The 24491-nt window shown below is 46.7% G+C and overlaps 1 protein-coding gene across 5 annotated transcripts in view; it reads left to right on the top strand.

The window, feature by feature from the left end:
* ephb6 (eph receptor B6) overlaps positions 1-24491 on the top strand; it is a 184171-nt gene that overhangs the window by 135784 nt on the left and 23896 nt on the right. For all 5 annotated transcript variants that reach the window (XR_014620763.1, XR_014620764.1, XM_084335855.1 and 2 more), the window contains exon 8: positions 8417-8498. Coding sequence is in view for 3 of the 5 variants with exons in the window: in XM_084335855.1 (XP_084191981.1) it covers positions 8417-8498 (82 nt within the window). In the remaining 2 variants the exon portion in view is untranslated. The remainder of the gene's footprint in view (positions 1-8416; positions 8499-24491) is intronic.

Raw genomic sequence — 24491 nt, 5'->3', positions numbered from 1 at the left:
CTCCCTACAACTGGCCAGTGGGGGGGCATATGCAAGCAACGTTCAAGACAGGGGAGGGGAGAATTGGCACAGCAAAATTGGGATGGGAGAAAAAAAATTAAAAGATGAGAAAAAGTAGATACAAGAAAAAGAAGAAACATCACAAAAGAAAAAAAACGAAAACCACCATAAAATCCGAATATGCAACACTCCCAGACTTTCCCCAATGAAGATAAGGAATGACTCACTAAAAACCTAGCAATAGGGAAAAAAGCACCACAGGCGGTGTGGAGGAGAGAAACCTCAGATGGGCTGTTCAAAGGGGATCCCCCAACTTGGATGTCGGTGATAATCTAACCCTAACTAACCGTACTGTCATGCACTTGTCCTAATAAACTAACCTACACTGTAGCACTCAACACTTTGATGAACATTGTTGCTCAGCTGATAGAGTTGTGCCCTTCCTGATGGCTTGTCGTACAGAACTTGTAAGTCGCTTTGGATAAAAGCGTCAGCTAAATGACTAAATGTAAATGTAAATGTAATTATAGTGTTGCAATGGTGAATGGTGAACGTATATTATATACATGTAATGCAACACATATATATGGTAACAATAGTATCTAAGGTACATAAGACATTTATTTTCATTAAAGGACAGCTAAGGACAAAAAAAATTAAAGCATATGAAAACTGAGGGAGATGTAGTCAGAACCGGTTTGAGGAAGAATAGCCGCTGCTGTTGTCGCTGTTAGCCACATCAAGGACAGTCGCATCAAGGACGCCACAGGGAGAATCACACCACCTTGACCATCACACCACCTTGTGGGACCAGAAAGACAGGGAGACAGGGACAGGGGTGAGAGAGCTCCCGTGTGCGCAATGGGCAGACATAGGAGCAATAAATACTTTTTATAAGCATGTATTATATGCATACATAGTAGATATAGAATCAAGTTATATAAGAAAATTATAAAAATGAATGTAATAAATAGAACAAAGAGGCATATGTCAACTCAACTTGAGGGCGTTGTAGGGTGGATTCATCGCGCCTGTGGTAGTCAACCGGTTTGAGGATGAATAGCCGCTGCAGTCTGCGCTGTTAGCCACATCAAGGACAGCGCAGGCAAGGGGGCAGGAGGGGGCAGGGAGGGGGGGGGGGGGGGGGGGAACCACTCAGAACAGGTTGAAGTAGAGCGGGCATGGTTAGACGTTGTATAGGGCCTAACAAAAATAATAGTTGGTTTCAGGTTGGTTGTCAGTTTGGCCATGGGTAGGTAGGGAATTTATTTTATTTTTATTTTTTTTTTATTCTTTCCCACGGCGACTATGGATAGGGAATTTCTTTATTTAATTAACCCTTTCACTGCCACACGACAGAAGGTTAGCCCTTTACTATCACACAACCGACGGCGATGCTCCATCATTAGCATCATTAGCTCCGCATCCGCGGAGCTAATGATGCTAATGATGGAGCATCGCCGTCGGTTGTGTGATAGTAAAGGGCTAACCTTCTGTATTGTCACAGTGAAAGGGTTAACCGGCTGTCGTGTGGCAGTGAAAGGGTTAAAATGTTCACAACAACATGGATGCATGTACTCTGCCAGCATGTTTAATATCCATAATATTAAATGTTTGACTAAGATTTCTATGAAACTTTATTCTAAAAAAAAAAAAAAAAAAAAAAAATGATTTTTTTTTTTTAATATATAATTTTTTTTTTAAACTCATAAAATATATTGGGTCGCACCTAAATCGGCAGGGTCGGTCGGCAACCTGAAACCAACCATTATTTTTGTTAGGCCTAGGTCGGACAGAAGACGGCATGAAACGGATCCATGGCGCCAGTGGTGTTCATATCCAGTATGAGGTAGAACAGTCACTGCAATCTGTATATCGACACACTAACACTCAGAGAGACAGGGACAGGGGTTCGAAAAAATGCAATAAGCAGACATGAGAGCAAATAAACAGACATCCTAACTGAACTAACCAGATTAGACTAAGGGTCTATCCCCAACCAGGTGAGATCAGGGTAAGCTGAAAGAGAGAGAGAAAGGGTCTTAAGCGAAGATTTAAAAACTTCGACAGAGCATGCGCCCCTGACCATGGCAGGTAATGTATTCCACAGGTAGGGAGCACGGTAGGCAAAGGCTCTGTGGCCAGCAGATTTTTTTGTGATATGACCAAATTTTCTAGTTTTAGTTAGTATCCGTGCAGCCGAATTTTGCACGAGTTGAAGATTTTTTTAAGCTTGAGTTAGTGAGGTAGCCCTGAAAAAAGCACATTACAGTAATCTAAATGTGATGAGACAAATGCATTTGCATTTTTATGCAGTTTTTTATATGTGCATGAGAGGGAGGAATAACAAATGACTCTAAGGTTTTTTATGGTGGAGCTCTGACAAGTATCAAATTTGAGGGAGATGTCCTCAAACAGGCCTCTCTGATTTGGGGGGCCAACGACTAGCATCTCAGTTTTATCTGCGTTAGGAGTAGAACATTTTTGCGACATCCAGTTTTTAATGGCAAACAGGCAAGCCTATAGATTTTGTAATCGGGAAGAATCGGCTTAATAGGTAGGTATAATTGGGTGTCATCTGCGTACCAAATTTGCGTATGATATTGCAGAGGGGTAGCATATAAATGGAGAATAGCAAAGGGCCCAGGACAGAGCCTTGTGGGACACCGCATTGCACTGTGATAATATGTTAAATCATTATAGACCACGCAGTGTGTTCTATCGGTTAAATAAGATTTAAACCAAGCAAGTGCGTGACCCTGAATACCAACATGATTCTCAAGCCGACTCAGAAGAATGGAATGATCAACAGTGCCAAAGGCTGCACTGAGGTCAAGCAATAAGAGCACAGAGGTTAAGTTAGAATCAAGAGAAAGCAGTAAGTTGTTTGTGACTTTGGTAAGCGCTGTTTCGGTGGAATGGATGGTTCTAGAGCCAGATTGAAAAGATTTATGAAAGTTGTTACTTGATGGGCGGCCGAGTGGCGCAGTGGGCAAGGCGCTCGCCACTAACGCAGGAGAAGCTGGTGTCGAGCCCAGCTCTCGGCGTTGCTACCGGCTTGGCCGGTCGTTCATACTACCACAATTGGCAGTGGTAGAGGGTGGGAAAGCCGGTGGGTGGGGATTGGACGTTGTGGACAGCGACTCCTACAGGTCGGTTGGTGCGCCTGTACAGCAGAATCAGGAAGTATCGGGGGCAGCGTGAGCCTCCCACGCGTTACTCCTCGCCACTGAGAGATCGCGCTGTTCAGGTGAAAAGATGCAACAGCTGCCTCCTTGTGTACCGGAGGGGACACGTGATGCAAGGCTTGGTCCTCACTGCAGCCGACCAGTGGGAGGCATAGTCTAGCAACGTTCGAGACAGGGGAGGGGAGAATTGAAGGGAGAATTGGCGAGGCGAAATTGGGATGGGAGAAAAAGTGGATAAAAAAATAATTGTTACTTGATAGATGGTCAGTAAGTTGCGTTGTGACAATCCGTTTTAATATTTTGGATAAAAAGGGAAGATTGGAGATAGGTCTGTTGTTTTTCAAAATTAGGGGGTCAAGGTTCGGTTTTTAAAGTAGCGGTTTAAGGTTTAGCTGCACCAACCAATTTTGAGAGGACACTAAGTGAGATGTTTTCAAGGCAGGATAGCGTATGGCATAGCAGAGGGAAGGCCCATCGGAGGTTGGGAGGAACTCTGATTGGCGAGTGAGCCATCAATTTAGTTTCTTATGAGATACATTTTCTTGGTAAATAATTCAATGAAGTAAGGGCGGCTACGTGGTGCTGTGGGCAAGGCGCTCACCACGAATACTGGAGACTAGGCTCGGACAGGTTCGCCTCCCTGTTCGAGCCCAGCGCTCCACATTGCTTTCAGTTTAGCTGGTCGTCCGCACTAATACACATTGGCAGTATTAGGGGGAGGGAAACTGATGGGTGGGGATCGGGCGTTGTGGACAGCGACTCCTACAGGTCAGTTGGTGCGCCTGCGCAGTAGAATCAGGAAGCGACGGGGGCGGGGCCCCTCCAAAGCCCAGACCTGTGACGCTGAAAGATCGAGCCGCGCAGGTGGAAAGATGCGACTGCTGTTACCTCGAGTATCGGAGGGGACTCGTGCTATGTATGACTTAGTCCACATTGCAGCCGGCTTGTGGGAGGCATGAAACAGCTTTCAAAAACAGGGGAGGGTTGAATTGGATGATACGAAAATTGGGATGGGAGAAAAAATAGAAAATGGGATAAAAAGTGGATAAAAAAAAAGAATTCAATGAAGTCATTGGTCGAAAATGCATCATTTAGCGCAGTTGGTTGTTTCTGAGTATGTTTTGCAACTGTATCAAACTGAAACTTTGAGTTATTTTTGTTTTCATTGATGAGCCTGGAAAAGTATGAGGTTTTGGCAAGTGAGAGTGCCTTTTTATATTTATGTAGGCATTCCAGGCAACGCTGAACACTTTCGAGTTTGGTCGAACGCCATTTATCTTCAAGTTTGCGGCATGCCTTTTTCATGATACAAGTTTCCTCTGTAAACCCGGGAGTTTGTTTTTGCAGACCACGCTTTTTAGGCTTAACCCTTTGTTGTGTGGCAGTGAAAGGGTTAACCTTCTGTATTGTCGCAGTGAAAGGGTTAAACCATTTGGTAGTGCGGCAGTGAAAGGGTTAAGAGGAGCAACAGAGTCAAGCGTGCTACGAAGGGCGGAGTTAAGCTCATCTGTAAAGAGATCAAGGGGGCCGGAATAAGAGAGGAAGGGAGAGAGGGTATCCGGTAGGTGTTGAACAAGCGTTGGGACAGTGGAGGCATTAAGACGATGGCTAATGTAGGATTCCACACTATCTGGGCGAGAAAACGTCGAATCTATTTGAAATTTGATGAGGTAATGGTCTGATAGGGCAGGAACATAAGGAGAAACGCTCATGCCTGACACACTGACACAGTGAGACCGCAGGCTAGGACTAAGTCAGGGGTGTTCCCACCACGTGAGTGGGTTGGTGAACAGTTTGAATGAGACCAAAAGAGTCAATGATGTCAGTAAAAGCCTTGTTACTTAAGCCTTTTCTTTATCATAAATCGATCAATAGAGACCGTATTAGATCCCCAATTATCAGATCATGGGGTATCATTGGAAAGCCACACTCATTGGCTACAACCCTGTGCAAATGTTTTCGAGATCGCCAAATGATTGACGGAGCTAGAGCCCCGGGAGTCGGGGGTGGTAATGTGTACTTTTGCGTACTTTGGGGCACGCCTCACATATCGGCATGTAACTCAAGAACCGCTGAACGGATTTTGTCACCTGAAAGGGCAATCGACAGGCTACAAATAGGGCTTTAATTCTATCCATATATTGTATTAAAAGAAATGCACACCCAAGCCACTGGAGGTCGGCAAAGTGGCATCGCGAATCGTCCACATGTGGGCCCTTGGATGTTAAGGTTAATGTTTATTTTATTTTATTTGTGTAGCCAAGAGCAAAGACCATAACCCTATCAAAAACAGTAGTCAAAGTGTATATTTTCTTTTTTACCGATTGATCGGAAATACGAATTTATCGGAAAAATGCTAATTATCGTAAAACCGCAAGGAAATGACTAAATCCAGATTCAACCCTGCCATTGGAAAGAGGAACATTTTCCCTATCCATAGATGTATGATTTGGCCATAATAAGGTCAAGGTCAAGTTCAAGGTCAAATATGAATTCATAATTAAAATCGATTATCATTTATTACTGTATCTACAAATCCTTCTGTTTAATCATCTTCCCTTTATTAATTTGCTTAGATTTTTTTTACACTTGATCTCAATAAGGTGGTGAATGAGCTCAGTGAACGACCTCAGTTACGGCACAATTGTAACATGGTGTTATTCACCGGCACAGATGCAAAAATAAATCATAATTTATATTCTCCTTCTTCATTACAATTTACTCAAGCCTAGTAACAGACACAATATTTCTGACACTGGAAATACATACCCCCATGTCCCAGTGGCGGCCCGTACATTCTTCTCCATGGGGGGCGCTATACCAAACGTTTTGCAAACATGTACCACGCATTGGCGAATATTTAATTAGGTACAACTATCACCATTGCCATCAATCAATATATGATCACAGTCAGTCAAATGCAGCCAATACAATCAGAGAGAGAGTGAGAGAGAGAGAGAGAGAGAGAGAGAGAGAGAGAGAGAGAGAGAGAGAGAGAGAGAGAGAGAGAGAGAGAGAGAGAGAGAGCGAGAGATATCGCAACTCTACCTTGTTGTTAAGTTGGCAGCAGGCAGAAGGGCTTGATAAAGTATATCCACTCCACTGTCCAGACTGTGTTGATGTCCATTGTCCATGCATGTCCACACTGCATCCATATATAGCTTGTTGTTAGCCAACAAGTACTGTGTGAGTGAAGAGCGGTGTCTTTGTCCATTTCCGCGTCGAACAGCCTGTAAACTACCTGGCGTTCCTATCGCCATGCTCTAAGACAAACTCTAACCTTAACCAACTTTGAAAGAGTGCCTAAGCTTAACCGTCGAAAGAACTTGCCGTCACGCTCTAAGACAAATAGCTGCATCACAACAACACAACAGCATAGTAGAGACTATCTACTGTAACTAACCAGAAACTGGCCTCGGCCAATCAGAGAGAGCGTCTCCGTGAAATGCGGCTACGGAAAAAACTGCTGTCGGCCAATCAGAAAGCGTCTCCGAGAAATGCGGCTACGGAAATTATAGACGCTGCTGCTTAGACCGCTTCAAAACGCGCCTGTGTTCCATCATAATACATCATATTTCAACGCACATCGCGTTACGCACTGATTGGCTGCGACGGATACAGCGATGAAACAGTGCACGGCGTGCACGCGCACTCAAATCGATATTGCGTCTAGCCCGAGAGAAATACGGCTACGGTAACGGAACGTATTCTCTATCAGACAGTGAGTCACTTCCTGTTCAGGAAAACGATTATTTATATTTGATATATTAACGTTATATTGTGCATTGGAAAGTTTCACAAACATACTTAAAATGAGTAAATATTATTCATTTTAAACATGTTTATATTATTTATAGGGCTATAAAACAAAAAACAAACAAAAAATATTTCTTATTCTTCTCTCTTTTAACCAGGGTTAACCAGGGGGGGCGGCGCCCGAGCGCCCCTAGTGGCCAGCCGCCACTGCCATGTCCCTAGATGTTCCTAGATACCAAGAACATGCAAATTGACCTTGCAGAAGTGGAGAAATCTTCCATTTACTTAGGCATGTACCTTTAGGCGAAATAAGGCTACAGCTTAACAGGTTAAGGGATCCAGATTTTGGTTGAAATGAATCAAATAAAATAACCAACAATTAGTAGGTTATCCGTACGAGTAACAAGCTCAGAGATGAAAGTGTGGAACTCATCTAGAAAGAGGGAGTAAGGGCCTGGAGGATGATAAAGAATCAAGAATCAAGAGGTTTATTTGTCACATACATACCAGGGCATACAGTGAAATGTGGGTGGTCATGCCCGCATTGATTGTGCAAAATACAATAAAAAAAATAGGCATAGAAAAAAATAAACATAGACAAAATAAAATAGGTAAGACACAAGATATGCATGGTAAAAAAAAAGACATGCTAAGTTCCTTTAAGACAGCCATTACAAAGGATGCAGTGGAGGTAGAACCCAGACCGCCACACTTTCTGGTGGGGGAGAGGGATGCCTCAGGAGCTTCAAAAGAGCAAAATTACAGTTTGAGTCGGAGAGAAAGTTGAGCTGGAGTCGTAAATCAGAGCAACCCGCCTCCTTTAAAGGCAGGAAGTCATTACGTTTAAGCCAAGACAACAGTGAAGGCATGTTGTCTGTATTACATAACAGTAATAGTATACATTAACTTGTTTGCCTGTTTTATTCAATCTTTTATTATTATTTGTAATAATATTTTTGGATAATAACAAGCATATTCGGTAATACAAATATATATGTCCATCTCATTATCTGTGCTTTCCCAAATTCATATTCGCTATTTTTGGATTAATCATGACTCTAATATCAGTTACAAATGACCTGGCATTCTGGGTTACTGTTGATTTCTAGATTCCAGCTCTTATGAAATCTCTATGTTAGAAATGAATGGTAAACTACTTCCTGGTACCATCTATGGTGGTGATTTCTTGATCGGCCAATCACAACTGTTGCTTGTCCGAGGAATAACTGTCAGAGGAAAGCAACAGTTGTGATTAGAGGATCAAGAAAAGAGGTAAATTATACAGTATCATCATTTATTTATCTTGGCATGGCTGGGCTAAATCACAACTGATTCCTTATTTAGGAGTTGTATTTATTGAGCAGGCTAAAATAGTGAATGCTGCAAGTGTCAGAGTTTATTTTTCAAATTAACTCCAGAACGCTGAAGGTTGTCTGGAAATAAAGGATATGATTTGTTGTTTTGACTGACAGGTACAAGCCATCAACGACGTATCAGCTTTGAGCCCTTTCCCGCCTCAATATGCCAGCATCAATTTCACTACCAGCCAATCAGGTGAGCTCCTATGGTTGGATGGATGGTGTAAATTAGGTATTTTGTGTGTGTGTGTGTGTGTGTGTGTGTGTGTGTGTGTGTGTGTGTGTGTGTGTGTGTGTGTGTGTGTGTGTGTGTGTGTGTGTGTGTGTGTGTGTGTGTGTGTGTGTGTGTGTGTGTGTGTGTGTGTGTGTGTGTGTGTGTGTGTGTGTGTGTGTTTGATTGATTGATTGAAAACTTTATTAACAGATTGCAGAATGGGCACAATACAGTACAGCTCAATACACACAATTGTTAAGGGGATGCAGACCAGAGAAATACTTTCGTCTTGTTTACATCAGGGTGAATGAATGAATGAATGAAAACTTTATTTAACAGATTGCAGAATGGGTACAATACAGTACGGCTCAATACATACAATTGTTAAGGGGATGCAGACCTGAGAAAGACGTTTGTCTTGTTTCCATCAGGGTCCCCCATTTTCAATTCATATAGACATATATGACATACATGACATACAGATAGTCAGTACTGCTACATCTATACATTTATGACATACCAGATTTGCAAATACAGTACTGTTTGTGATACAGAAGGAGTCAAGAAAAGGGAGTATATACATTTGACGTAGAAACTGTACATTGGAGGAGGTTGGGTGGGGGGGGTTGGGTACATTGGGATATTGACAACCATACTGGGTAATTTACATTGGAGGTGGTTGGGGGGGGGGGGGGGGCCGGGGGGCACACTGTATAAACAAGTAACACTGTACATTGAGGGGGGGGGGGAGGAGACACTGTACAAACAAACACAATTGTACATTGAACTATTGACAAAACCATACTAGGTAAATGACTGTACATTGGAGGGGGTTGGGTTAGGATATTTACAGGGGCCAGTGTTGAATTGCAGTCTCCCGTAGGTGTCCCTTGAGAGAGGTTTTGAAAGTGGGTAGTGATCCACATTCCTTTACAGCTTTGGGTAGGGCGTTCCACATTGATGTGGCATAATTGCGAAACGTGTTTAGTCCCTTATTTGAGCCGAATCTGGGTTTAACATGATTTGTGGAGCTCCCTCTGGTGTTGTGATCGTGGTATTCACTGACCTTTGGGAAGTATTTTGACATGTACATGGGTACCTTGGTCGTGTAGTGTATCTTGTAGACCAGGCCCATTGCAAGTTGTTGTACTCTGTCGTCTACTCTAAGCCATCCTAGGTTGTCAAAGTGGGCAGGGGTGAGGTGGGTTCTAGGAGTAAGGTCAAGCAGTAGTCTGACCAGTTTGTTTTGAGATGTTTGTAATTTTGTTTTTAGCGCCTTTGAGGTGCTTTGGTACCATGAGGTGCAAGCATAGTCGTAGTACCCCTGAATGAGTGCTCCTGCCAGAGTCTTCAGGGTGTTCTTGTTTACCAGAGAGGAGATCCGGTACAAGAATCGAGTTCGTTGGTTGACTTTTTTTATTACATTTGATGCCATTTTGTCACAGGAGAGATTAGCCTCTAGGATGGAACCCAGGTAGGTAATTTCATCTTTCCTTGTGACAATATTGTCACCCACTGTAACTGAGAAGCCGTCGGTCTTGCTGAGTTTGTTATTTGAACCGAAGAGAATGGACTCTGTTTTGCCCATGTGTAATGATAGTTTGTTATCAGCGAGCCATATGCAGATTCTGCCTAGTTCCGAGCTGAGGGTTTTTTCAACCTGTAACTTGTTCTTGTCAGAGACCAGCAGGGCTGAGTCGTCCCCCATTTTCAATTCATCAGGACATATATGACATACATGACATACAGATATTCAGTACTGCTACATCTATACATTTATGACATACCAGATTTGTAAATACAGTACTGTTTGTGATACAGAAGGAGTCAAGAAAAGGGAGTATATACATTTTACGTAGAAACTGTATATTGGAGGAGGTTGGGTGGGGTTGTGTGGGGGGGGTTGGGTACATTGGGATATTGTCAACCATACTGGGTAATTTACATTGGAGGTGGTTGGGGGGGGGGGGGAGAAACACTGTATAAACAAGCAAAACTGTACATTGAGGGGGGGGGGAGACACTGTACAAACAAGCAAAATTGTACATTGGACTATTGACAAAACCATACTAGGTAAATGACTGTACATTGGAGGGGGTTGGGTTAGGACATTTACAGGGGCCAGTTTTGAATTGCAGTCTCCCGTAGGTGTCCCTTGAGAGTGGTTTTGAAAGTGGGTAGTGATCCACATTCCTTTACAGCTTTGGGTAGGGCGTTCCACATTGATGTGGCATAATTGCGAAACGTGTTTAGTCCCTTATTTGAGCCGAATCTGGGTTTAACATGATTTGTGGCGCTCCCTCTGGTGTTGTGATCGTGGTATTCACTGACCTTTGGGAAGTATTTTGACATGTACATGGGTACCTTGGTCGTGTAGTGTATCTTGTAGACCAGGCCCATTGCAAGTTGCTGTACTCTGTCGTCTACTCTAAGCCATCCTAGGTTGTCAAAGTGGGCAGGGGTGAGGTGGGTTCTAGGAGTAAGGTCAAGCAGTAGTCTGACCAGTTTGTTTTGAGATGTTTGTAAGTTTGTTTTTAGCGCCTTTGAGGTGCTTTGGTACCATGAGGTGCAAGCATAGTCGTAGTACCCTTGAATGAGTGCTCCTGCCAGAGTCTTCAGGGTATTCTTGTTTACCAGAGAGGAGATCCGGTACAAGAATCGAGTTCGTTGGTTGACTTTTTTTATTACACTGGATGCCATTTTGTCACAGGAGAGATTAGCCTCTAGGATGGAACCCACAACCCAGGTAGGTAATTTCATCTTTCCTTGTGACAATATTGTCACCCACTGTAACTGAGAAGTCGTCGGTCTTGCTGAGTTTGTTATTTGAACCGAAGAGAATGGACTCTGTTTTGCCCATGTGTAATGATAGTTTGTTGTCTGCGAGCCATATGCAGATTTTGCCTAGTTCCGAGCTGAGGGTTTTTTCAACCTGTAACTTGTTCTTGTCAGAGACCAGCAGGGCTGAGTTGTCCGCAAACAGGAACAAGTTGCAGTCACAAGCTGACGACATGTCATTTGCATAAATTAGGAACAGTAGCGGTCCTAGTATGCTTCCTTGTGGAACACCACAGCTCACTGTGAGGGGGGGGGATAGGGTACCGTTTACCTCCACCATCTGTTCCCTCCCCTCAAGGTAGGATTGCATCCAGCTCACTGATAGACTATCAAAACCAATTGCTTTTAGCTTGTCAATCAGAATGGAGTGATTGACAGTGTCGAAGGCCTTTTGTAGGTCCAGCATGACCATGCCGCAGTATTTGCCTGCGTCCACCTCTTGTTTGATGTGGTCATTCAAATAGAGAAGGCATGTGTCAGTGGAGTGGGATGTTCTGAAGCCAGATTGGAATTCGTAGATTAGATTTTTTTCCGCTAGGTACTTTTCGACCTGTTCGTAGACTATGTTTTCCATGACTTTCGAGATGGAGGTGAGAATAGAAACAGGGCGGTAGTTGCCTGGGTCTAATTTGCTGCCCTTTTTGTGCAGAGGGGTCACCCTCGCAATTTTGAAGTCCTTGGGGACGTGTCCCTGTTTTATGGAGAGGTTTATTATGTGTGTGATGACTGGGGTGATGGCGGCTGCTGAGTCTCTGAGGAATTTGGAGGGGATGTTGTCATGGCCAGTGGCCTTGTTAGGTTGGAGGGCGCTCAGTTTATTGAGTACCTCATCTGTTGTTACCATTTCCAGCTTGAAGTCGTCCTTGCGGACCCCTAGGTTTTTGTAGTAAGCTACTATGTGTTCTACCCCATAAAGCCCTGAGTGGGAGGGTAGTTTGTTTACCAGTGTTGTGGCTATGTTTGTGAAGAAAATGTTTAAGTAATTGGCTACATCCAGCTTGTCTGTGATGAGCGTGTTGTCCGTTTTTATGTTTATGTTTGAGAATCTGGTTTTAAGTTTTTTACTGCATCCTAGTTGATTATTGAGTAATTTCCAAAGTTCACGTGGTTTGTTTTTGTTTTCCTCAGTTTTGTCATTGATGAAATTCTTTTTTGCAGTTTTGATCATGGAGTTTACGTCGTTTCTTAGTCTGTTTCTTTCTAGTTTGAGTTCAGTCACGTGGGCTTGGAGTTCACTGCTCGTGCTTTTGGTAAGCTTTGACTGACTTTTTCGAAACTCAGAGCATTTTTTGTCTCTGGTTTTCATAGCGGCCAGTATTTCGGAGTGCATCCACGGCTCAGCGCGATTTTTTTACCCTGGTGGTTCTTAGGGGGGCCATGTCGTTTAGTATTGTTGAAAATTTGGTTTTGAAACCAAGCCATGTTTCTTCAACCAGTGTACCATTGAGTTCATCTGACCAGTCCAGACTCTCCAGTTCAAGGTTAAAGGCCTCGCTAGAGTAGGTTTTGAGGTCTCTAGATGTGACTGTTTTGTGGCAGCCTGCCTTTTGTTTTAGCTTTTTGCGAGTACAGAATATCATATAATGATCACTTAACCCGCATGCTATAACCCCTTTATTGGAGATCTTGGACTTGTTGGAGGTCAGAATGAGGTCAATGGTAGTCTGAGTTGATTCACATACACGTGTGGGTTGGGTGATTAGCTGGCTGAGGCCGTGCAGATCACAAAGCCTACTGAATGACTTGAAGACGGGTGCATCTTTTCGTTGCATATCCGTGTTCCAGTCTCCAATAAGAATTTTGTCTACATCCTCAACTCCAGCTAAGCACCCGTCAAGTGTATCATAAAAGCCACTATGATCTGGCGGCCTGTAGATTGCGCCAACCAGTAGGGATTTCGCCCTTTCGAATAGGATTTCCACCCATACAGTTTCAATTGATTTATGATTCAGGTCATTTCTGTTGATGAATTTGGTGTCTTTGTGTATGTACATACAGACGCCACCTCCATGTTTGTTCCTATCATTCCTGATTATTGAGTAGTTCTCAATCTCTATCTCTGGATCTTTTACAGAATCGTCAAGCTTAGTTTCTGAGAAGCACAGTATGTTTGCCTTACCATTTATGAATAATTGTTTGATTTCATCCAATTTGTTTTTTAAGCTGTTAATGTTAATGTGGAAAATGTTCAGTCCATTGGCGTTGGTTATTTCATTGATGTTGGCAGGTTCGAAGTATTGTTCATTTGTGATCTGTTCCTCTGAGTGGGGCGGGGGGGCTTTGTTGTCGTGGGTGGGAAGGGGGGAGGGGGGGGTCGGGTCCCGCGCCGTGCTGGTAGAACAAAGGACTCGTTCCAGAGTCCTTTGTTCCTGGATGATTTCCCTGTTAGCTCTGCTGGCTAGCCGGCTATCGGGCGTTGAGATGTTTAAATCCTGCGTCGAGTTGGTCGTCATGGTTTCGACCCTCGGTTCACCTCCTCTCGTCTCTGCCTCACGTGTGCTCGTCTGCTGCGGCGTCATTGGGGGAGAGTCGCCGTCCGCGCTGTGGATGTAGCCACGGGTCGAGTTGTTGATGTTGTTGTTGGTTGCGATGGAAACCTCCCTCGCTTCTTGCGTTGCCAGACCAAGTCTTCTAGCCTGAGTTCTGGTCAAAACCGGGCCTGGGTTTAAATGAATGTCTCCCGAGAGTAGCAGGATAAGGGACAAAAAGGTCTTTCGGTCCATTCTGCCATTCGGGGGTCTGTTCTTTCTTTCAGGATTGGCCGTTAATGTTGCGTGAACGGTCGCTGTCCCCACGGCCAGGTGCTTGTGCTCCGTGCCGCTTTGGAAATAAAAGTCGCTGTGTACCTCCTTTTCCATTTTTGCTCTTCTCTCCTCTTCTGTCTGGTTGTGCTTCATCGTTGAGTAGAGGTACGAATCCGTTATCCAAAACATAACGAGGAGAAAATGTGCGCAAAATCTCTTTTGCTTGCTGTATTGACGAGGGCTCCGGGAGCTCAGGAATTTGCGACCGCTCATGGCTGTGTCCTGTTTACTATGACAAGAAGATAGATACCAGTTTCCTCTATGTGCCTTCAGTAGAAAGCTATCTGGCTGCATGTTGTGTGTGTGTGTGTGTGTGTGTGTGTGTGTGTGTGTGTGTGTGTGTGTGTGTGTGTGTGTGTGTGTGTGTGTGTGTGTGTGTGTGTGTGTGTGTGTGTGTGTGTGTGTGTGTGTGTGTGTGTGTGTGTGTGTGTGTGTGTGTGTGTGTGTGTGTGTGTGTGTGTGTGTGTGTGTGTGTGTGTGTGGTGTGTGTGTGTGTGTGGTGTGTGTGAATGTATACATAATGTGTCTGTCTATTTTCTATCTTCTCTCTCTTTTCTCTCTTTCTCTCTCTCTCTTCACGCTTTCTCTGTCTGTCTGTCTCTCTCTCTCTTTCTCTCTCTCTTTCACTCTCTCTCTCTCTTTCTCTGTCTCTCTCTCTTTCACTCTCTCTCTCTCTTTTCTCTCTCTCTCTGTCTGTGCTCCTGCTCTCTGGACTCAGGTGGCTCGAGGTCATGATATCCTGTCAGGGCAGGCTCTGACCAATTGGCTGCCCTAGGCAGAATTTTATCTGGTGCCCCCTTGCATCACAGTTTATTCACTACCAATAATATGCACTCACACTTTTGTTTTTCACATTTTTCTTTTATTGAAAATAACCCACAAAATCAAACAGTTAACATCAAAACAGTGAACAAGTGACATTATTATAATAAATATTTATTTAATATTAACCAGTAGCCTACTGCCATAAATAAAGTAAGGTCAAGTATAATTACAATGAACTTAAATAAAGTAAAATAAACAAATAAATAATTGCACACAAGTACTGCACACAAACACAAAAGGCACACAAGCACAAGGCTTCGACTTGTAACACACTTAGAAGCCCCCTCATCAATCTCACTTTACAGTCTTACTTTCCTAACCTTTCTTGCAGCAAAGTCATCTATGACGTCATCATAAGACAACAGTTTTGAGACCACATGATTTATGCTTATGATGGAAAGTCCACTGAGACGTTCTTGCACAATAGTAGATCTCAGGTAAATGTAGGTGAGCTTGAGCTTAGAGAAGCTTCTTACAGCAGCAGCAGCCACTGTAACAGGAAGAGCCACAGAGATGATCAGACCAACCCACATGTTGGGGTCAATTTCTGTCAGCTTCTTCTCATGCAGAAAGGTCAAGAGTCCATTAATGGAAATGTAATTAAACATTGTCATTACAATGAAATGTAGATTTACATTTACAGAGTCCAATAAAGCAGTAAACTGCAGTGCAATACTAATATAGCATAATGGGACATTTATTTGGCATTCACATGAATGATATGCACTTTAAAACACTGATGTAACTAACTATATAAACTCACTTTAGAGACTATGAACGGTAACACAACAAACCAAAGGCTTGCTACAACAATTAATTGTAAAGGATATGAAAATGTTATGGTTTGACACCGACCCCAAACGCAACGACACAAGAGAGTAGGATTCAGAGTTGCCAAATACGAGGGCTTGTTTATTTGGTACTAAGAATAAGAGAAACAGGGAAAGCAGGTCAAACAAGACAGGTACAATGATCAAGGGGCAATGTTCTGCTGCTCTGCAGCTTCTCCCGTGAGGGTTGTCTTGGGAAGCAGGTGTTGACTTCTGAACCGCTCTGCAGAATCCTCTCGGCGGGTTCTCAGATGTTGTGGCGAGACCGAGAGAGGGAGAGAGGGAACGAGTCAGTGACAGAGCAGTCTTAAACGAGCAGGAGAACAGGGTGTACAATTCTTCGTGTTAACAACACAGTGAGCACAGTTCCAAACACAGCCCAAGTGAATCTCTTCGTGTTAACAACACAGAGAGCACAATTCCAAAAACAGCCCAAGTGAAACTCTTCGTGTTAACAACACAGTGAGCTAACTCCAAACACAGTCCCAGTGAATATCTTCATGTAAACACACAGTGAATATCTTCATGTAAACACACAGTGAATATCTTCATGTAAACACACAGTCCAATTGTGAAATAATATCTTCGGTGTGAGCAAACACACAGTGGATATCTTCATGTAAACACACAGTCCAATTGTGGAATAATATCTTCGGTGTGAGCTAGCACACAGAGGGAGATGGTAGATCCCAAAATATCATTCCATAAAGGAACAAGCAAAAATAGATAAATGGCTGGGTGAGTGACTGTCTGACAAAAAGGTGGTAGTCTTCAGTGTAAGTTTACACACGAAAAACGGAATAGGTCAAGAACAGTCAAATAGATAACTCACCCAGACGAGATGCGTAATTGGAACTGGAACAACAGTGGAGGCGAGCGCGCGCCACGGGAGCAGGTATCCAAGCGAAGGCTTCTAGGAATTCCTGGAGAACAGCACAGAGAAAAAAGCAGCAGCAACAGCAACGGGGAAAAAATATCCAGAGACAAATCAAGGCGACAAAACAAGACGATCCAACAACTTAGGGTGGGGAGAAACGGGGTATAAATAATGAGGGATCGATTGATTGAAAAGCGTGGGGAAGTGAGAGAACCAAACAGCGACGTCTCTGATGACGTCAACGGGGAGAAACGTGTGAACGAGGGGATAGAACCAATTGACAGAAACTGAATGAAAACATAGCGAGGGTGGTTAAAGGAACAGAACGAGTGAGAGCGCAAGGACAGAAACCTCACAGTACCCCCCCCTCCACGGGAGCCACCCGGCGACCAGGCCGACCCGGCTCGTCAGGATGGGCCCGATGGAAGTCGGTGATCAAGCCGGGATCCACGATGAGCTGCCGGGAGACCCAGCTACGCTCCTCAGGGCCGTAACCCTCCCAGTCCACCAGGTATTGGAACCCCCGGCCCCGCCGACGAACGCCCATCAACCGGCGGACCTGCCACTGGGGGTGACCATCCACTAGCACAGGAGGCGGCGGATCAGGAGCCGGAGGCATAAGGGGACAGAGGGAGACGGGCTTAACCCGGGAGACATGGAACACGGGGTGGATGTGCATGGATGCAGGAAGCTTCAGGCGCAGGGCCGCCGGACTGAGTACTTTCAGGACCTCGAAAGGCCCGACGAAGCGGGGGTTGAGCTTCTTGGCCGAGGACCGTAGCGGGAGGTCCTTCGCGGAGAGCCACACCCTCTGCCCAGGGCGGTAAGTCGGCGCGGGAACCCGGCGCCGGTCGGCACCACGACAGGCGCGCTCAGATGTTCGGAGCAGCGCGGTCCTGGTGATCTCCCAAACTCGACGGCAGCGGTCGAGGTGGACCTGCACGGAGGGAACTGCCACTTCCGTCTCCTGTGCAGGAAAAAGAGGGGGCTGGTAGCCCAGGGAGGCCTCAAAAGGGGAGAGGCCGGTGGCGGAACTGACCATTGAGTTGATGGAGTACTCAACCCAGGGTAGGAAACGGCTCCAGGACGCCGGCCTCTCGGCTGCCACACACCGAAGAGCAGACTCCACGCTCTGGTTCATCCTCTCCGTCTGCCCGTTTGTCTGGGGATGATAGCCAGAGGAGAGACTGACCGTTGCCCCCAATCCCTTGCAGAAAGCCCGCCATACCTGGGAGGTGAACTGGGGCCCCCGGTCAGAGACGATGTCCTGGGGAAAGCCGTGAAGGCGGAACACGTCAGGAGGTCCGCCGTCTCGGCTGCTGAGGGAAGCTTGGAGAGGGCCACGAGGTGGACCCCCTTGCTGAATCGATCCACCACGGTCAGAAGGCAGGTGTTCCCCTGGGAGGAGGGTAGACCAGTGACGAAGTCGAGCGCCACATGTGACCACGGACGGCTTGGAACGGGAAGGGGCTGCAAGAGCCCGGAGGGTGCCTGGTGAGAGGCCTTGCTGCGGGCACAGACCGCGCAGGCCAATACGAACTCCTTGACGTCGTTCCGCATGGTGGGCCACCAGAAACGACGAGCCAGGAAGGAGAACGTGCGATGGACGCCTGGGTGGCAGGCGAACCGGCTAGTATGGCCCCACAGCAGTACCTGGGACCGGACAGAGTCGGGGACGAAGAGACGGCTCCTAGGGACGTTGCTTGGAGCATGTTGGAAGCGAAGGGCACGCCTCACCACACCCTCGATGCCCAAGGTGATGGCTCCAACCACTCGGGCCTCCGGGATGATGGGAGATGGGACCTCAGAGGGTGGAGCCCCCTTGGAGTGCATCCGGGACAGAGAGTCGGCCTTAGTGTTGCGGGAACCGGGGCGGAAGGTCAGCGAGAAGTCGAACCGGCTGAGGAAACTGGCCCATCTCGCCTGCCGACCGTTGAGGCGCCTGGAAGCGCGGATGAACGTTAGGTTCTTGTGGTCCGTCCAGATGGTAAAAGGCTCCTCGGCACCCTCAAGCCAATGACGCCACTCCTCCAGCGCAGCCACGACCGCCAGTAGCTCCCGATTGCCGGTGTCGTAGTTCCTCTCGGCGGGGAGGAAGCGACGCGAGTAGAAGGCGCAAGGATGTACCTTCTGGTCGGAAGGAGAACGTTGGGATAGGACAGCGCCCAGACCAGAATCCAAGGCGTCCACCTCCACGATGAACTGTCTCTTGGGGTCAGGGTGGAGCAGGATAGGGGCGGAAGTGAACCTTCTCTTGAGGGAGCGGAACGCAGCGCATGCCGCTGGGGACCAGTCGAACGGCAGAGCGGGGGAGGTCAGCTTGGTAAGAGGCTCCGCCACTTGACTGTAGTTCCGGATGAACCTTCGGTAGAAGTTGGCGAACCCGAGGAAACTCTGTAACTCCTTCCGAGTGGTGGGTTCCGGCCAATCCTCCACAGCCTGGATCTTGCGAGGATCCGCTCGGGTCAAGCCCTTCTCAACGATGAAGCCCAGGTACTCGACGGAGTTGGAGTGGAAACGGCACTTCTCCGCCTTGACGAAGAGCCGATTGTGGAGGAGGCGCTCCAGCACCCGACGGACATGCAGGATGTGTTCCTCGAGGGTCCTGGAAAAGATAAGAATGTCGTCCAGGTACACCACCACGAACACCTCCAGCATGTCACGGAGGACATCGTTCATGAGTGCCTGGAATACCGCCGGGGCGTTGGTGAGGCCGAACGGCATCACAAGGTACTCATAGTGGCCCCTGGGGGTCTTGAAGGCGGTCTTCCATTCATCGCCCTCACGAATACGGACAAGATGGTAGGCACTTCGGAGATCCAGCTTGGTGAAGAACGAGGCCTGGGTCAGTGGCTCGAAGGTGGAGCTCATGAGAGGTAGGGGGTATTTGTTCTTGATGGTGATCTCGTTGAGCTGACGATAGTCGATGCAGGGTCGCAGGTCCCCATCCTTCTTACCAACAAAGAAGAACCCGGCTGCCACCGGGGAGGAGGAAGGCCGAATGAGTCCTGCTTCCAACGACTCAGAGATGTAGAGATCCATCGCCTTCTTCTCCGGGACAGTCAGACTGTAGAGGCGGCTGCCGGGAAGGGGAGCCCCTTGGCGGAGGTCGATGGCGCAGTCATAGGGGCGGTGAGGTGGAAGGGCCTGAGCCCTGGTCTTACTGAATACCTCCATGAGGTCGTGGTACTCGGGAGGAATGGACGAGGGGTCCGGGGGCAACTCACCAGCCGGTCTCCGGGGCGGGGGACAGGACGCCGCCTGCAGACAGCGGGCGTGACAGGAGGAGCTCCAGCCCCTGATGGTACCGGAGGACCAGGCGATGTGGGGCTCGTGCAGCGCGAGCCAGGGCCTACCCAGGACCACCGGGACAAGGGGGGATTGGGTAATGAGGAACTGGATTCTCTCGACGTGGTTCCCAGCGATGGTCAGCACGACTGGGCCGGTGCGTTGAGAGATGTCGGCCAGGCGGTGTTGGTCCAACGAAAAGATCTCCAAGGGCCTCATAAGGGCCTCAAGAGGTATGTTGGCTTGGGTGGCAAACTCGAAGTCGAGGAAGTTCTCGTCTGCCCCAGAGTCGATGAGGGCCTCCACCGTGGCACGTTGGTCCCCCCAGGCCAGGGTGACGCTCATCAGATGGTCAGGTGGTGAGCGGCGCTGGGACTGGGAAAAACGGCTCACCAGGATCTCCCGGGGTCTTGGTGAGCCCGATCTTTTGGCCGGGTAGGGCAGTCGGCGATACGGTGTCCCACACCTCCGCAGTAGAGGCAGAGACCGGACCTGAGCCTTGCCTGACGCTCCGCCTGGCTCAGATGAGAGCGTCCCAGCTGCATGGGTTCCTCTTCGCGCACCGGACGGGGAAGTCTGTTACCATCAGTAGTGTTGGGGACGGGGCGTCCAGGAGTCCGGGGTGCTTCAGGAGGAGACAGTCGGGTCCTCTCGCGCCTTCTCTCCAGGAGGCGTCCGTCAATACGGATGACAAGGCTAAACAGCTCCTCGAGGGAGTCGGGCACCTCCCTGGTAGCGAGCTGGTCCCGGACTGCGTCACTGAGCCCCCTTATGAAGGTTAGGCGAAGAGCAGGTTCGTTCCATCCACTCTCCACCGCCGCCAGTCGAAACTCTATGACATAGTCCGTCACCCTGCCGCTCCCTTGTCGGAAGGTCCCCAACCGGGCTCCAGGGTCCAGACCTCGGGCTGGATGGTGGAACACTCTGCGGAGCTCCGCCACGAAGTCTGGGTAGGAGAACAAAAAATCTGCTTCCATTGCCCAGGAGGAAGTGACCCACTGGGCAGCATGGCCTGAAAGTAGGTTGGTTATAAAAGCCACTCGGGACCCATGAGCAGAAAAACGGCTTGGTTGATGACGGAAAACCAACTCACATTGCATGATGAATGTGGCACACTCCTCGGGATTACCGTCGAACAGCCGTGGGACGGAGAGATGGGGTTCCCGAGGTGCGAGATCTGCTGGGGCTGCGGGGAATGTTCCTGAAGGGTATGAGAGATGAAAAGTGTTAACGGCGTCGCCCAGCGAGTTAAGCTGAGCGAGAATCTCGGACTGTTGTCCCGCCATAGCGGCCATAGAACCCTGCATAGGCAAGACCTGGTCCCTGAGGTCTTGCACCGCAGCCGCGGCCCGCTCTAATTGGAGACCGTGATCCCTGGTCAACTCGACTTGAATAGCAAGTGCGGTTTTGACCCTCTCTGTGTCGGCTGGGGTCGTCATATTGTTGGTTGGATCGTAATGTTATGGTTTGACACCGACCCCAAACGCAACGACACAAGAGAGTAGGATTCAGAGTTGCCAAATACGAGGGCTTGTTTATTTGGTACTAAGAATAAGAGAAACAGGGAAAGCAGGTCAAACAAGACAGGTACAATGATCAAGGGGCAATGTTCTGCTGCTCTGCAGCTTCTCCCGTGAGGGTTGTCTTGGGAAGCAGGTGTTGACTTCTGAACCGCTCTGCAGAATCCTCTCGGCGGGTTCTCAGATGTTGTGGCGAGACCGAGAGAGGGAGAGAGGGAACGAGTCAGTGACAGAGCAGTCTTAAACGAGCAGGAGAACAGGGTGTACAATTCTTCGTGTTAACAACACAGTGAGCACAGTTCCAAACACAGCCCAAGTGAATCTCTTCGTGTTAACAACACAGAGAGCACAATTCCAAAAACAGCCCAAGTGAAACTCTTCGTGTTAACAACACAGTGAGCTAACTCCAAACACAGTCCCAGTGAATATCTTCATGTAAACACACAGTGAATATCTTCATGTAAACACACAGTGAATATCTTCATGTAAACACACAGTCCAATTGTGAAATAATATCTTCGGTGTGAGCAAACACACAGTGGATATCTTCATGTAAACACACAGTCCAATTGTGGAATAATATCTTCGGTGTGAGCTAGCACACAGAGGGAGATGGTAGATCCCAAAATATCATTCCATAAAGGAACAAGCAAAAATAGATAAATGGCTGGGTGAGTGACTGTCTGACAAAAAGGTGGTAGTCTTCAGTGTAAGTTTACACACGAAAAACGGAATAGGTCAAGAACAGTCAAATAGATAACTCACCCAGACGAGATGCGTAATTGGAACTGGAACAACAGTGGAGGCGAGCGCGCGCCACGGGAGCAGGTATCCAAGCGAAGGCTTCTAGGAATTCCTGGAGAACAGCACAGAGAAAAAAGCAGCAGCAACAGCAACGGGGAAAAAATATCCAGAGACAAATCAAGGCGACAAAACAAGACGATCCAACAACTTAGGGTGGGGAGAAACGGGGTATAAATAATGAGGGATCGATTGATTGAAAAGCGTGGGGAAGTGAGAGAACCAAACAGCGACGTCTCTGATGACGTCAACGGGGAGAAACGTGTGAACGAGGGGATAGAACCAATTGACAGAAACTGAATGAAAACATAGCGAGGGTGGTTAAAGGAACAGAACGAGTGAGAGCGCAAGGACAGAAACCTCACAGAAAAGGAATAGCATTTTTTTTATTACAGGATAAACAGATGTCAATAAAAATTTTGCCTACGATATGACACAGGATTGTAACACCTGCTGAATATACCTAATGTCCCTGATGATGACTGGTACTAGTTTTCTTATTTTTATTAGTTGTTATGTAGCCTACTTTTATTTTATGTAGGCTACTGTTATGCACGCAGTAGCCACTAGTCTGTATTTTTAGCTAACGTTACTGTCGTCCAAAAGTAAGCTCGAAAGTTAACATTACACTCTGTTCCACTGTTCCACTAGTCAACAATTAATTTCATCACATTAACATTACTGTACCTCTACCCTTTTCGCATTGTTCCTCCTCTTCTTTTTCTTTCCTGAGCACCGGACTGTTTTAGTCTTTTCGACATGTTGATATTACTGTAGAATATCCTGTTAACGTTAGAAAGCCCTTATATGGTCCGTCCGTCTGTCGGCCTAGCGCTGTATTCTTGACACATCTAAAATGGCCGCAGTTCGATTGACACAAGCAGTTCGTGCTTCCAGTTCCATTACCACTTCCGGTATGATTGACCGTTTTTGTAGCCAATGAAATTCTGGAGCTAATGGTATATTACGCAAGGGCTGTTCTGTTCCACACGGTAAAAGGAGAGAAGAAGACGAAGAAGTTGTTTGTTTGGAGAATTTCTCACTCGCCGTCCAAATTAATGAGCCATTGTAAAACACTAATTTTCTGTGTGATTGTTATAAACGTTAGACCTGTACTATAGATAAGACTTCAGTATTTCGAAATAACTAGTAGTATTAGTAAAAAAAAAATACAATTATATTTAAAAAAAAAAAAATTATCTTTTTTGTTGCCACCTCTGGGTGGTGGCACCCTTAGCATTTGCCTATACTGCCTATGCCTAAAACAGGCCCTGCTGTCAGGTCACATTAGACTCACCAGAAAAGGAAAAAGGGACAAACACAGGGAGAGAGAGAGAGAGAGAGAGAGAGAGAGAGAGAGAGAGAGAGAGAGAGAGAGAGAGAGAGAGAGAGAGAGAGAGAGAGAGAGAGAGAGAGGCAGTCAGAGTGATAAAAAAACAAACAAATAGATTTAGCTATGTTGCTATAGAGACAAAACATACCATTCTCCCACAAGACTGAAAGACATGGAGTTAAAATGTTGATTGATTAGAAATGTCCATTTACTTTAATTGAAAACATGTTTTCTTGTGTGTATTACAGTCAGTTGGCAAGAATCCTTTTGGTATATCGGTAGAATGACTGGAAGGCTGGAATGTTTCCTCACACTGGGCATACGGGCAGCTCCAGCCACAATATAACTAACCACAGTCTGCACTGTAGCGCTGCGTACAGGCGCCTACTCTCCATGCTGTGCTGTAGGCTCCTCTGCTGCGCTCACGCGTGAGGATCCTGCCCCCACGTGGTCCATGTAGTAACAGCAGCAGAAGAAGAAAGTACACAACTTCCTAGTATTCGCCACAGAGCAGGGTGGGGGTTGTCCCTGTATATACTGATATCTGGGGTCAGCCACTTCATTTCTTTTTTATATCACAGATCAGGTGGTTCTTTTGAAAAGGAAAATATAACTCCAGTCAAAATCCGATAGGGGCCACGACCAAGATGACAGCGCAGTGGACTGTATACTCAGGACTCGATACACTGACACCAGACACTTACAACAGTCAGCCTCGCCACACACTCTCAGCCACGACACAACAACGGATCCCTTGTCAGAGCTCTGAATAGCAGTGGTGGAAAGTAACTAAGTATTTTTTTACTCAAGTACTGTACTTAAGTAAACATTTTCAAGCGACTTTACGTGAGTATTTTCA

Source organism: Notolepis coatsorum (assembly GCF_963971535.1).
Source record: "Notolepis coatsorum genome assembly, chromosome: 19".
Lineage (NCBI taxonomy): Eukaryota > Metazoa > Chordata > Actinopteri > Aulopiformes > Paralepididae > Notolepis > Notolepis coatsorum.
Note: the sequence above shows the minus strand (reverse complement) of the source record. Positions and strands in the feature narration are given on the sequence as shown.